This window comes from Abramis brama, assembly GCF_963993115.1.
Source record: "Abramis brama genome assembly, chromosome: 19".
Taxonomy (NCBI): domain Eukaryota; kingdom Metazoa; phylum Chordata; class Actinopteri; order Cypriniformes; family Leuciscidae; genus Abramis; species Abramis brama.
Window position 1 is genome coordinate 18549738 of NC_139981.1, and position 13832 is coordinate 18563569.

Consider the following 13832-nt stretch of genomic DNA (forward strand, 5'->3'; position numbering starts at 1 on the left):
TTTCTCTCTGGCGTTCATGGCGAATCCGCATCGCCAACTTCATCTTTGCAGCGTCACAGAAAACACCAGTATATTAATAAATAATTAAATGTCTCCTTGCTATTTTAGACACATTCATAATCATTACTTTTACCGGTTCTTTGTGGCAAGCTTTATGCGTGCGCTTGAGTGCGGCTATATGTAAACGCTCTTAGGGTATATAGCCTAAGTAATTAAATTAATATAAAGGGGCGATTTGTCCATGAATGGCTTAAATGAACAACTACTAGTTTACTAGAAAAAAATTTAGTCGGAGGCAGCCCTTATTCCACATATTTTCGAGCCAGGCAGCAGGACAATCTGGGTTGAGCGAGTGACCCTGCGGAATGAACGAGCTGAGCGGAATATTCAGAAATGCGCTCTCCACTCACGAGCTCTGATCGGAACAAACCCGAACCTCACTGTCTGCTGAACTTGCGCAGAAACATCAAAATAGACATAACCAGCTTTTTAAAAGTTGTTCTTAAAACTAAACATTTAGACTATTTTAGCACAAATTATGAGCTTATTGATGATTTTTTATAATTCTTGACAAAATTAGAATAATATGAAAAGTTTTTTTTTTTTTTGAAGAAACGTTTTGGGTGGGCCTGTTGAAAAGTGGGTGGGCCTAGGCTCGTCAGGCCCACCCATAACGCCGTGCCTGGCGAACAAAAAAAAGACCCTATTGGCCCATAAAACAAGAAAAAAAACAAAAAAACAAGCAGGTGATTGGGTAGATGTAGGAATGTAAAGGAAACACTGTAGTGTTGGCTCTCTCAATGTGTGTATGACAGTTCACGTAGTTGCGTGTGGACCATGTATGGCACTTAATAATTTTTTAGGGGGGGCCTCACACAAAGAGCAGCCTAGGGGCCCCTGACCACCTTAATCCGCCCCTGGGTACAAGGCACGACTGTCCTGCATGAATTTTATCCCGAGCCGGCAGCAATCACGTGGGCTTTCGCGCTAAACCGTCATGTTGCGAATGGGAGAGAGAGAGAGAGAGAGAGAGAGAGAGAAAAGTGTGTGTGTGTGTGACAGTGACAGTGTATGCGCACGCTGTATGGTTGCTGCCACTGTGGTATAGCCCCATCAACGTGGTTGTGTATGATTTGGCAATAGGGGACAGCTGGTGAAAAAACATGTTTAAAAATTATCGGGAGGTCGGGAGGTGCTTGTAACGTGCTCGGCTCGGCTTGTAATTCCTCTCACACGCTACGAGCCGCGACCATGCGAGCATCACCGATTCCACTCGATTTCTCCCGAGTGAAAAAAATCATCTGCAGCAAAACAAAAATAGTGTCTGTGACTGTTTTGTTGCAACTGATAAGACACAAGTTGTTTTTGTTATTGTGTTTCATCCAAAAACGAAATGGAGATTCATTTTCCTAATTAAAAAAAAAATCTTTTTATTTTCTTAAAACATGATATATTGTGAGTTATTACTGATAATATATCGATTATCGCAGTATCGCCATATAGTGATATTATCGGTATCGTGAACAATGTATCGCGTATCGTATCATATCGTGAAGTACCCAGTGATTCCCAGCCCTAGTTTTAGCTGTGGGTTAAGGCTGTGGATTGGCTGATTGTTTTTATCGTTCATCAGCTGGAAAAAAAATTCTGAAAGTGTTTCCAAGGATATCGTTTCTCTGTGCCGTTATAGCTGTGGTGTGGAATTTGCTATTCTTTTATATTTAGAACAGTTTTTAAAACTATATCTTTATCAGTATAGTTATCATTCTTGGTGTGAATGGGCCTTTAGAGTATAAAATACAGTTCAATGATGGACAGGTGTTTGCAACAGTCAAGAGCTGCTCCCAATCCCACTGTAATGCAGATGTCACAGGTTACTTAAACTCAACACTATTTTGACGTTTCCACAATCTTATCCTTTTGTCAGTCTGCCAATCATGGGATTTAAGATGGCACTCCTTCAGTATTTTGATCATACATTTGTCTTGTAGTTTTTCAGAAATTATGACTATTTGCAATAATATACTAAAGGTGCAGTCACGTTTACCATTGCTTAGAGAATTTTCACAGGTGAAATCTAGTAATTTCAATAAGATTCCACGCAATCAGGAACATTTTTCCCATGCAGATTTCGCAATGGATTCAAGTTGGTCACATAAATTTGCAGCATTGACAAAAAGAAAGCTGACTGGTTTGAAAGTGACTTCTGTTTGAGCTGGGCGTCATAAACCGGTATAAAACATAGCCCACTGCACAAAACGCTGTATCCCACAATGCAGAGCGGATCTCCCATTTCCAGTGTGGTGAATGAATTGGGGGTGATTATAGCTGCTATCTCTATTTCGACTAATTTGATTGAACTACAAGGAGTTGACAATTTTTTTTAAATCCAAAACTGAGTTGCGAAAAAAGTTTTACCTAGAGATTGGCATGGGGTACTTTCCATAAGATCATCTCTCAATGCAAATCAAACTAGCTTTTAGGCTAACTGAAATAAAATCATGCCAATCTCTAGGTATGGTGAAGGCTATGTGATGATGTGGGGCTATTTTAATTCCAAAGGCCAAGGGAACTTTATCAGGATGCATAGTATCCTAAAAAAAAATTAAAAAAAATACTTAAAAATAAAAATCTGCCTGCCTCTATGGGAATTTAACATAGGGGTGTACTCACTTATGCACCATGTATTTTAAGGAAGAACATTTATTTATTTACGATACATTATTCATTCACAAAGAAAATTGGTGTCCTTAAAGGTTGGATTTTTCCTAATTTTTTTAATTAAGGCATTAAGTTCAATTTCCAAAATATAATTTTTTATTCCTCTTTTTAGTCAACTTTAGCATGGGTGTATTCACTTATGCATTGCACTATATATATATATATATATATATATATATATATATATATATATATATATATATATATATATATATATATATATATATATATATATATATATATATATATATATATATATGTGTATATGTGTGTATGTGTGTATGTGTGTGTGTGTATATTATATTTTGAGAGAATACAAAATAGCATAAAAAAGAGAGATGGTGACTCAGATTGCGTTCCATGGAAAGAAAACGAAGCGGTAGGTACGGAAGAAGAGAGGTTGAGCAAGAGAGGCCCGCTGTGAGGGTAGATGGTCAAAGGTGTTAGTCAGTCGTCTTGATTTGGTCTCCACACGTAAATCTGTCTGCATTCCACATCGCACACAAACACTCACAGCGTCTGATGCTTAGTCATATAGCCTCGGTTCTCCCGTGTGTGAACACTCTTGATTATTTTTGTAATAATCATCCTACACTCACACTGACTCACACTGAGTCGAAGTCTAACTGAGGTTGTTATCTTTAATGTGTATGTGTATAAAGCACTTTGTTTCCTGTTTAGCCTGCGCTTCACAAAACCTCATCTGGTGTCCGAGACGGGATTTCGCTTATAAGCGAGTTGGCTTTTTCAGGGTGTTTATGTGTGTTCAAAAAGAAGCAGGAAATAAGGCAGGGTGTGTCTCTCAGGAGACTGCATTAGGCCTGTATAAAAAAAAAAAAAAAGTTTTTGTAAGTAGATTAAAAGTAGATTGGAACACCCTGCTTTAGTTTTGTTATAGTTTGTGTTTTATGCCTAGCAGTTAGTGCACATCCTCCAGCATTTTGCCTAATGCGGCACGAGTTCAAATCTGGATAATGACATTAGATATCTCTATTATCCCTCACTACCAATGATAAAAAAGCAGTAAATATATCTAAATGAATGTTTTAAATACTGTATGGATTTGTTTTACTTTTTAATTCAGTAAAAAGGTATTAATGTGTTGTCTTTCTAATGGAAATTGACTCAATGTCCACCAGCGTGAGGTGTAGTAGATAATATTCACGGATGGATGGATGAATGTTTAATTGCACCAGCTGTTATTTTCAGTTATATTATAACTGTTATATTCAGCTGTTATAACTTTAATGACCTATATGTGAAAACGCTTGAGTATTAGGTAATTATTTTTCAGCTTTCTTCTGCCTTTAACAGTCTGAAAATTCCACCACATTATCACTCACATTTGTGTGAATTTGTTTTTTCATGGACAATGCTACTCGCTTTCACTTTTTTGTGCAATTAACAATTAAATGGAGGCAACAGAATCTTTCCGTCTCTCTGAGATTATGCAACATACGTGTTCAGTCAGACATCTGTTTGGGTTATATAAGAACTCATGAGAGAGCTTTCACTTTCTGCCCAGGAGGAAAAGGGGTGTGTGTGTGTGTGTGTGAGAGAGAGAGAGAGAGAGAGAGAGAGAGGCATTGTTGGTTTCAAGCTCTACTATACAGGGTAAATTTAGCCAAACATTATTTCTCATTATTTTTCAAACGTTAGTCTGCGAAATGGCTTCTTTCTCTATGGTTAGCTCTAATCTTGATAAGTTTGTGGATTATTGTAGTTTTCCCATTTTATCCTATTTTTATGTATTTATTATTACTATTTTTTTCTATGTTGACGCTTAAAACACTGTGATTTCCGTCAAGTAATTATGGAAAACATTAATGGCCTTAAGCTAATTTTGCAATATGTAGGATTTCTCCCTTGAAAGGTCAAATCCTGATCCATCCAAAAAATGATCATTAATTTAACAGGGTCATCCATAATCCCACAATTTAGGATTATCTTTCACTGTTACCGTGGCAACTGAAAATCCCACAATGACTTTTTAATGGGATGTTTTAATACACTTTGTCTTGATTAGACAGGTGTGCTGGTCTCCATGGATACAGAGTACACGGTTGCCAGGAGACGGGGATTTCCAGAGTTCAGGAGGTGGTGGTTCAGTGGAGCTCTACTCAAAGAGGGAAAATGTCAAGCAAAGAGACCAAATCTGACCAATATCCCTCCCTGTTTCTTGTCGGTCTCTGTCTGCACCAAGTGTCCCTGTGTGTGTGTGTGTGTGTGTGTGTGTGTGTGTTTTTTTATATATATATATATATATATATATATATATATATATATACACTCTCACCTAAAGGATTATTAGGAACACCATACTAATACTGTGTTTGACCCCCTTTCGCCTTCAGAACTGCCTTAATTCTACGTGGCATTGATTCAACAAGGTGCTGAAAGCATTCTTTAGAAATGTTGGCCCATATTGATAGGATAGCATCTTGCAGTTGATGGAGATTTGTGGGATGCACATCCAGGGCACGAAGCTCCCGTTCCACCACATCCCAAAGATGCTCTATTGGGTTGAGATCTGGTGACTGTGGGGGCCATTTTAGTACAGTGAACTCATTGTCATGTTCAAGAAACCAATTTGAAATGATTCAAGCTTTGTGACATGGTGCATTATCCTGCTGGAAGTAGCCATCAGAGGATGGGTACATGGTGGTCATAAAGGGATGGACATGGTCAGAAACAATGCTCAGGTAGGCCGTGGCATTTAAACGATGCCCAATTGGCACTAAGGGGCCTAAAGTGTGCCAAGAAAACATCCCCCACACCATTACACCACCACCACCAGCCTGCACAGTGGTAACAAGGCATGATGGATCCATGTTCTCATTCTGTTTTCGCCAAATTCTGACTCTACCATCTTAATGTCTCAACAGAAATCGAGACTCATCAGACCAGGCAACATTTTTCCAGTCTTCAACTGTCCAATTTTGGTGAGCTCGTGCAAATTGTAGCCTCTTTTTCCTATTTGTAGTGGAGATGAGTGGTACCCGGTGGGGTCTTCTGCTGTTGTAGCCCATCCGCCTCAAGGTTGTGCGTGTTGTGGCTTCACAAATGCTTTGCTGCATACCTCGGTTGTAACGAGTGGTTATTTCAGTCAAAGTTGCTCTTCTATCAGCTTGAATCAGTCGGCCCATTCTCCTCTGACCTCTAGCATCAACAAGGCATTTTCAACCCACAGGACTGCCGCATACTGTATGTTTTTCCCTTTTCACACCATTCTTTGTAAACCCTAGAAATGGTTGTGCGTGAAAATCCCAGTAACTGAGCAGATTGTGAAATACTCAGACCGGCCCGTCTGGCACCAACAACCATGCCACACTCAAAATTGCTTAAATCACCTTTTTTGACTGTTGTCGTTTGCTAATTGCTGCGATCTCAGACAGGTTTCTGGAAGTGAGAGATTATTTTGTCACCCTCGCGCCACTAAAAACGTCATAAGAAAAGAGATGTCGATGCAAGAAGGAGGGGAAAATATTTTGATAGAAGATTACAAGGGCTCATGAATTAAAAAAACAATAATGGGCACGGATAAATAATTTATAATAACTGAAATATTCCATAAAAAATAAGAATTGTCGGTTTTAATTTAATTGTGACTTTAAGCCATTATTGCATAATGACTAAATAGTTAATTTGTGAATAATCCAGTTTCTGAAACTGCTAGAGAATGGTAAGGTCATGAGTTTGATGCCCAGAAAATGCATGCATTTAAAAAATGTATATGTTGAATGTGTTGTAAGTAGCTCTAGATAAAATTGTCTGTCAAATACATATGTAAATCCAATTGTGTATGATTTCTTTAACGCACTTTCTCAGACATGCTGCTTGACTTGAGTGACATCCTGCAGGTAAGTTACTAACATCTAAACATGTAAATGCAATCTATCCATCTGATATAGATTCAGCACTGTTTTTAAGTCAAATAAGCAAGTTTGTGACATTATTCCTTTGAAAGGGGGACAAAAAAATACTAAAATATTCTGAGGTTTATGTCAATTTTTTACTTACAGCTTTTGACTATATATATTTCATATGCTGATATATTTTTAAAAGAACAATTTATTAAATTAGAACATAATGCAAATATCATACGCAGTTTGACTATCAATCCAAGACTTTTGAACCCAGTTATTTATAAATTGTGCATGTATTAGTGTGTGAAAGCCATTTTCTTCCAGCTGGTGTGGCCGTTTTATATTTTTACCCTCCCAGCTGTCCTATTAAACCCCCTCCCTGCCCCACACGCGAACACGCAGACCCTGTCCACTGCGGTATTTGAGTCATTAGGGGATTTTACCAGAGAAAGGACCCATAAATTCCTATGCTTTCCCCCAGACAGAGGAGCTCTTTTGAGGCATAAGGCTGTTGCCGCCCCTTTCAGGTCAGGAGTGTGTGAGGGCCATACTACTTTTCAGAGGTCGTGACCTCTGACATCAACCAAAAAAGATTCCTCTTTAATGCTGTGGGGCCCAGATGGAAGAAATAGGGTGTCTGTGTTTGTGCACGTGAATCATTCTTTATGGATATCTTTAAAAAAAATCATTATTAAGGTGGTCCAAGAAGATAAGTGTTGAGTTATATGATGTTTAAAGCTTGTTTTATGAAATATTCTGTTATTGTAGTTCATCCTCACGGATAAGACACAGATATAAAGTTTGTGAGAAAGTGAAGACTGTGGTGATGCTGGTACGCATCCAAACCCCAGAGCTATGAACTCTGCAACCTTCAGCATCTGTTAAAATACACAGCGTTATTACAGTCGATTTGTCCCTTTATTCATCATCCTCTCTCTATCTTATCTCTTTCTCTTATTATCTGTTATATATTCCCATCGTCTGTTTCTCTTTGTGCTCAACCACAAATTTGTGTCTCACTCTTTCTTTCTTGCCCTAGGTGAACGTGTATGTTTTGGGGAAAACCTTCCTCGTTTTAGCCAGGGAGCTGTGCATCAACGCACCAGTTATTGGTAAGCATCAGATATCACAAACAAGTAATTTTGCCCTTTCCCATGATGCTTTGCGGCTCACACAAATTAAACTGGTACTGTACTGTGAGTATGTGAATGGGTCAGTATAGTGCTGCTGTTACTACCCAGAGGGTGCTGTGAATCGCAAATGTTTGGTCGTCGTTTTGTCTTTTCCTCACCCTTATGTCATTCCAAACCTGTATGACTGACTTTTGTCTCTGAAACTAAAAGGAAGATATTTGGAAATGTGTCTGATGTTTTCTATGGCCCAAATAATGTTGTTTTGGACCACATTGACTTTTCATTATGGGCAAACAAACAGATTAAACATTCTTTAAAATATCATCCTTTGTGTTGTGCTGAAGGAAAGTATGAATCATCATACAGGTATGTAATGACATGAGGGTGAGTAAATATTCATTTGTGGATGATCTCTTTTTTATAGTGATGTCCGGTTCGTGAACGAATCGTTCTTTTGAACCTTTTTAGTGAACCGGTCGAACCAGTAAACTAAATCGGACTGAATCGTTCAAAACAGTTCACGTCTTGCGTCAGCGCTGATCCACAAGTTACTCACTTTTGGACATGCCTGACACAGTCCATCCGACTCAAAATAAACAATATCCGGGAGTATATGTTATTCCAGTAACTCCAACAGTTCACTGAACTTAGACATGTTGTGCTGAGAGAAGTGATGAGCATGAGCAGCTGATACTGAACATGCGCGCACTACCGAACGTACAGGTACAGCGGTTCTCGAATCCCCAGTACAGAACCGAGAACTGATTCTTTCAGACACGTTTGACATACTGAGAACCGATGAGCTGATGAGCTGAGCATGCGTGCAGTTTTTTCACGCTATATAAATGAAGGTGACTTGACTTGACTTGAACTGGTTGCTGCAGCGGTTCTCGAATCACCAGTACAGAACCGAGAACTGTTTCTTTCGGACACGTTCGATACGGAGAACCGATGAGCTGGAGATACTGCGCATACGTGATAGCACCGTCTCTGAACCGAACTTTCTTTCGGCCAACTGCATGCTGTGCTGATACATGAGCACGGGTGAACCGAGGACTGAAATGAGGGGCCGAATTCGGCGAAATGTAAGTTTATTTAATAACAAATAAAATAAAATGGATGAAGACCAGTTTATTCACTTTATATCTTTAAGACATGACTTGTTTGCTCATCGCCTGTAGGGTTCATTTGCAAAAGGGAAATGTAAGAAAATTATCCAAGATGATTATGATGATGATTAATGTATTTTTATCCGCCGGGATGATAGAATTGACGTCATTACTTGAGGACGAACTGGTGAAACGATTCATTGAAACGAACTGTCCAAAAGAACCGGTTCGTGGAAAAGAACCGGACTTCCCATCACTAATATTTTACCCAGATTTAAACAGTAAAGACAAGTATTATCATAACTGTACACTAGACCAAAGAAAAGGAAAAACTGTTTGATGAATAGAAACCAATGTTTTATGATTTTTCAGGTCACTCAGCATCAAGCTGTCAACAAATAACAATTAAACAACAAGACAGAGGAAAAGCTGTCTAGTTTCAAGTGCAAACTGCCCCACTGTATATAGGCAGATTATGAATAATTAGAAAGAAAATAGGCTTAAATTAAAGTGTGTTTTTTAAAACAATATGTTTAAAGAAATAAATAAGAATGGGCAGCATTCCATTATTTGTGAGACATAAAAAAATCAGATCAGAGGACATTGTTTCTCTTCTAGTAGTGTCTCGTAGCTAATGTGAATGAAGGCAATTATTTGAGAGGAAAAATCCCCCTGCTGTTCATTAATGGATCAGTCCGAGTACTCATGCATAAAATATCAGTTCCGGAATCTGTCCCCCCTGCACCCCTGTCCCATTAGTACTGTCAGAGGAACATTGAAACTGGAAGGTGACTTTCCCACACTGGACTTCTGTCATTCCTTCCTGTCCAAAATAACTTAGCTCGGTCCCATCAAGAACAGCGCTAACCGTGTAGAACGCGTCCTGCTCCACCTGTACCGGGTGCTCGAACCACACAGGGAACGTTGAGCTAGAACCATCTGACACAAATTTGGTCAAGTTTTGTGCCACAAGCACTCCCTGTCTCTTTAGTTCAATTCGGACGCTATATTCCGCCTTCCCTCCACTGGAGCCGTACAGACCAAGTCCGGCGATGAACACTCGCTTGTCCACGGCAAACTGGATGCTGTCACAGCGCCCGCGGTAGCGCCACTGATTGCTTCGGTAGGCGGATGACTGGAAACGGTGACAGCGTTGCGCCGCCAGCCCCTTTCTGGATGCATCCGGGAATCCTAGCGAAGGTTTCGTGGCAGCCGTGTACCAGAGAAAGATGCTGTGCGTTTCCTCAAGGGTTAAAATGTTCGACTGCGCGGCTCCGTCCGCAAATTCCTGCAGTGTCATGGAAGGCAGGCGCACAAGGTGCAGCGCCTTTCCCAGCACGGAGCGCTGGTTCTGTGACGTGAGGCTCAAGCCTTGTCTCTGACACTCTGCATCGGCCCATCCCAGGACAGCCTGGAACACCACCGCCTCCTTCACGTTCAGCGTTTCCCTGTGTAAGATGCTTTCCAGTGTGGGCAGGTCAATTTCAGAGAAACCTTCGGAGCGCAGCGCAAGCTCTGCCTGGGCGTCGATCACTTCCCAGCACCTCTGAGTGAGCTCCGGCTCCTCAAACAGCCGACTCTGAGATAGCAGCACGCACGCGTTTCTCGCCTCCAGGCTCGTCTCGAGGAAACCCACACATGCGCGAGCCAGAGCAGACACCAGGTATTTTTTGGCAGCGTAGAGAGTAGCCAGAACTGTGTCGGGCGACAGCTCTATCTCATCACTGTACATGTATCTGATAAAGAAGAGGAAGATAGAGAGGTTAGGGTAAACTTTAAAATCCACATGAAACTGAAGTTGCGATCGTCTATTCTTCACTATTGTGACATATCCTTGTGAAATTGCTTCTCGAATGAGGAAAAAAATGTAGGGCGGGAATTGATTGAATCGTTGAATCATTATCGTTTGCTATTGCTATGAACTCTTCTGAGTGACAGTTTGTTCTGCTCTTGTGTCAGTAAACACGTCATCAGGGAAGAGAAGTTGTTTTAAGGGGGAGGGGAAGTTATTTTGTTCATTTTTAATAAACACTGCAATATTCCATAAAACTTTTTCCATTTTGAGTGCAGAGATGTTCTTCCATATGAAGAGAATAAAACCGCTAGGCTAGTTCATACTTCACCAAAACTGATCTGTTTAACATTTCTACTGCTTTAAATAGTGACTTCCAACTTTCCCAGGGATCATTCGCATTCACAATCCAATAAACGATCTTGAATAGCACTGAAATAAGAGGGCGACTCTTAAACCAAGACATCACTGTCGGGGCCTTGGTGAACCCATCTGTGCTGCTTGGCATGAAAGCAGAGTTGCCCTGTTATTAATGCCCGGATGTGATTAGTGAGTCTTACTTGAGCAGGATGAGAAACGCAGCGGGTTCCACATCTGGAATATGGATATCAGAGTCCGCTTCCGCGAGATCCCCGTAAAACATGGCACAGAAAACAGAGCTCCCCACCGCCAGCACATACTGAGAAAGGGAGAAGAGGCAATCCATCAGCGTTTTATCTCTTTTCACAAGCATTTACTGGATGTCTCCCTTATCTGACACCTATTTCAGGTCCACTGATAAGCTGTTGGGTCGAATCGGGTTTATTCGATTTGTGGAGACATCCAAAATAATGTTGTGGTTATTGTAAGGGACAGGTTAGGGGAGAGGTGTGTGTGTGTGTGTGGACTCACCTTGTGTGCCGGAACCCTTTCCGATTCGCCGGGGGGACCAACAATGAAATGAACATCTGCCATTTGTTCATTATTGAACATTAGTGCATTTCTGCATAAAGTAAAAAATAAATTTAGCCTTTGTGTTATTAATAAATAAAATATATTTAAATATTAAATTTGAAAGAAAATAATATATAATGTAATTCATGTTTAGATATTAAGTATCTTTTAATGTTCTTTATTACTTGCCTTAATTATATTATCTTATACTAAACTAAATGAATAATATCTGAACATTTATCAAAATATTTGATCACTATATATTTGTGTTGGTGTAACTTTTAACTTTTAAAAAACTATACAAATGTAATAAATAATGTAATAAATGTTCAGACATTATGTATCGATTTAATGTCTTGCCTCTCTCGTAACGTCGGGTGCGCGGAGTGCCAGCTGGGAACCTCCACGTTGTTGTTGTTGATGTTTTGCTCTGTGGTCGGTGTGGTGGCGGTGCACGCGGTGGTCTGCGCGACCGGCTCTGCGCTCTTTTTCTCGGGCAGACTCAGCATCACGGTCCCGTTCTTCTGCACCGTGGCGTGATCGTTCACGGGGTACAATTCCGCTGCCATCCTTTTCTTCAGGGAAAGAGATAAGATGTTATAGCACACAGACAACCTGCCGGGGTGCTTGCTTGTCCGCTTCAACTTCTTTAACGTTTCGGGGAGCAAGAGTATAAAAGTCACGCATTTCATGATCCGGCCATGATGGGACAGCCTGCATTCCGGCGCAGCGGGCATCAGAACAAAAAAACAAAAGTTTTTGTTTTGTATATAAAAAAAAATTATCAGCTACAACCGTGGTCCGTGGTATTCCGAAATAATATTGCGTATTGTCCTTGGAAACAAAAGCAGCCTCCACTGTCCTTAAACGGTCACATAAATATTTGGGATTTTAAGGATTATTTCATAGATGCCATCCTCTTTTCCCTAATCACATACTCTCCCATCCCACACCGAAAATCCAATCCAAATAGGTTTAAAATCACTTAGGAATAACACAAGAAATATATATATATAAAAATAGTCTGTAGTCTTGAATAACGGCCAAGCGGACCTTTCCTCTGCTGTGTCTTCACAGAATGATGAAGTTTGAGTTTATTTTGAGCTCTCTCTCTCTCTCGTCTGACGTCAGCAGTGGAGGGTTGTCTCCATCCCTCCTGTAAATTCTATGTTGCCATGTCCGGCTATTATAAGTAACTCTTGTCTGGGATTTTACACATGGTTATTCATGTTGTTTTGGGGATTTTTGCGCAGTATGTATATGTGAATATATACATGTATATGTGAAATAGTGAATTTTATTTTTCTTCTAAAATGATTTAAATTTATTGAAAATATACGTCCAAAACAGATTGTTTGCTGTTCTTGTGGGGTCTGGCAACCCTGCGTAAATGGCTCTCTGTGGACTGTGCTGTGATGTTGATTTCTTTATTCTTCATATGTAACCTACATTATAACTTTACAATATTAACAATCTTAACGTCTCCTTTAATGATCCGAGTCAAGTAAAATATATTTGTGTTTTTTGCGCATCAAATTCGAAGTTCGTCAGTACGCGTCGTTTCTTTCGTTCCCCAATATTTTTTGTCATTTACACTCACGATGCAACTTAGTTCTAACTCTAAAACATATCTATTTATATGCAATGTATTTGTATTCAGATATCGAGCGATACATTTAAACTCGCGCGCTGCAGATTCTGTAACAAACCAGATGCGTTCTGTAAATGTAACGTTTACGTCACACTTAACTGTTCTACTTGTGCAGCCAGTGAAAAATCTTGCGTGTTCTTACCTCAAATTCTGTATTTTATGCGTTGGTTTGTTTTCATCACACGGCTGAGATAGTACCCTCGACTCAAAGCGATGTCAAAAGTTTTACTGCTCCTGTCGTGATGGAGTCAGAAACCGGACGAGGGCTGGACTTGTGGAAATACTGTAGTGCGCACGACTGCTATCCGTATTCCCAATAAAGTCCTCGCGTAGAATGAGGCTTCTCTCTCTCCCCCGGTCTCTTCTTTTCCCCCACAGACAGCACAGACGGATCTAAGCGGCTTATGTGAACATATGTAGTGGGGAATGGGGATTAGATCAGAGTGTCCCAACCTTTCTTGATTTATGTACCTCCACAGTTCCATCAGCAGGGCCAAGTACCGTTACTGAATATATATGTACACACACACACACACACACACACACGTACACACACACACACACACACACACACACACACACACACACATCACAAATGTGTTTGAGACCCAGATTTATTTATTATTT

At 40.1% G+C, this 13832-nt stretch overlaps 2 protein-coding genes across 3 annotated transcripts in view; one reads left to right on the forward strand and one right to left on the reverse strand.

Moving 5' to 3' along the window:
• brf1a (BRF1 general transcription factor IIIB subunit a) overlaps positions 1 to 13832 on the forward strand; it is a 55838-nt gene that overhangs the window by 10431 nt on the left and 31575 nt on the right. Inside the window, exons 5-6 of the mRNA XM_084092332.1 lie at positions 6550 to 6581; positions 7627 to 7699. Coding sequence (XP_083948458.1) covers positions 6550 to 6581; positions 7627 to 7699 — 105 coding nt within the window. The remainder of the gene's footprint in view (positions 1 to 6549; positions 6582 to 7626; positions 7700 to 13832) is intronic.
• Positions 9165 to 13741, reverse strand: btbd6a (BTB (POZ) domain containing 6a). Of its 2 annotated transcripts, XM_084092236.1 has the most exons (5): positions 13348 to 13741; positions 11915 to 12129; positions 11513 to 11603; positions 11182 to 11300; positions 9165 to 10565 (listed from the first exon to the last, which is right to left on the reverse strand). In XM_084092236.1, the coding sequence occupies exons 2-5, from the start codon at positions 12121 to 12123 to the stop codon at positions 9533 to 9535; spliced, it is 1452 nt and encodes a 483-aa protein (XP_083948362.1). In that variant the 5' UTR covers positions 12124 to 12129; positions 13348 to 13741; the 3' UTR covers positions 9165 to 9532. The 2 variants fall into 2 exon arrangements, with proteins under 2 accessions (XP_083948362.1, XP_083948363.1); XM_084092237.1 differs by lacking the exon at positions 13348 to 13741 and having other exon boundaries at positions 11915 to 12677.

Excerpts from the sequence above, each read along its gene's own strand:
- btbd6a (XM_084092237.1), bottom strand. The coding sequence starts at position 12,291 with ATGCCCGCTGCGCCGGAATGCAGGCTGTCCCATCATGGCCGGATCATG. Across the intron at positions 11,301-11,512 it reads AAAGGGTTCCGGCACACAAG|TATGTGCTGGCGGTGGGGAG; the intron begins GTGAGTCCACAC and ends TCCCTTTCTCAG. Across the intron at positions 10,566-11,181 it reads GCGTTTCTCATCCTGCTCAA|ATACATGTACAGTGATGAGA; the intron begins GTAAGACTCACT and ends CTTCTTTATCAG.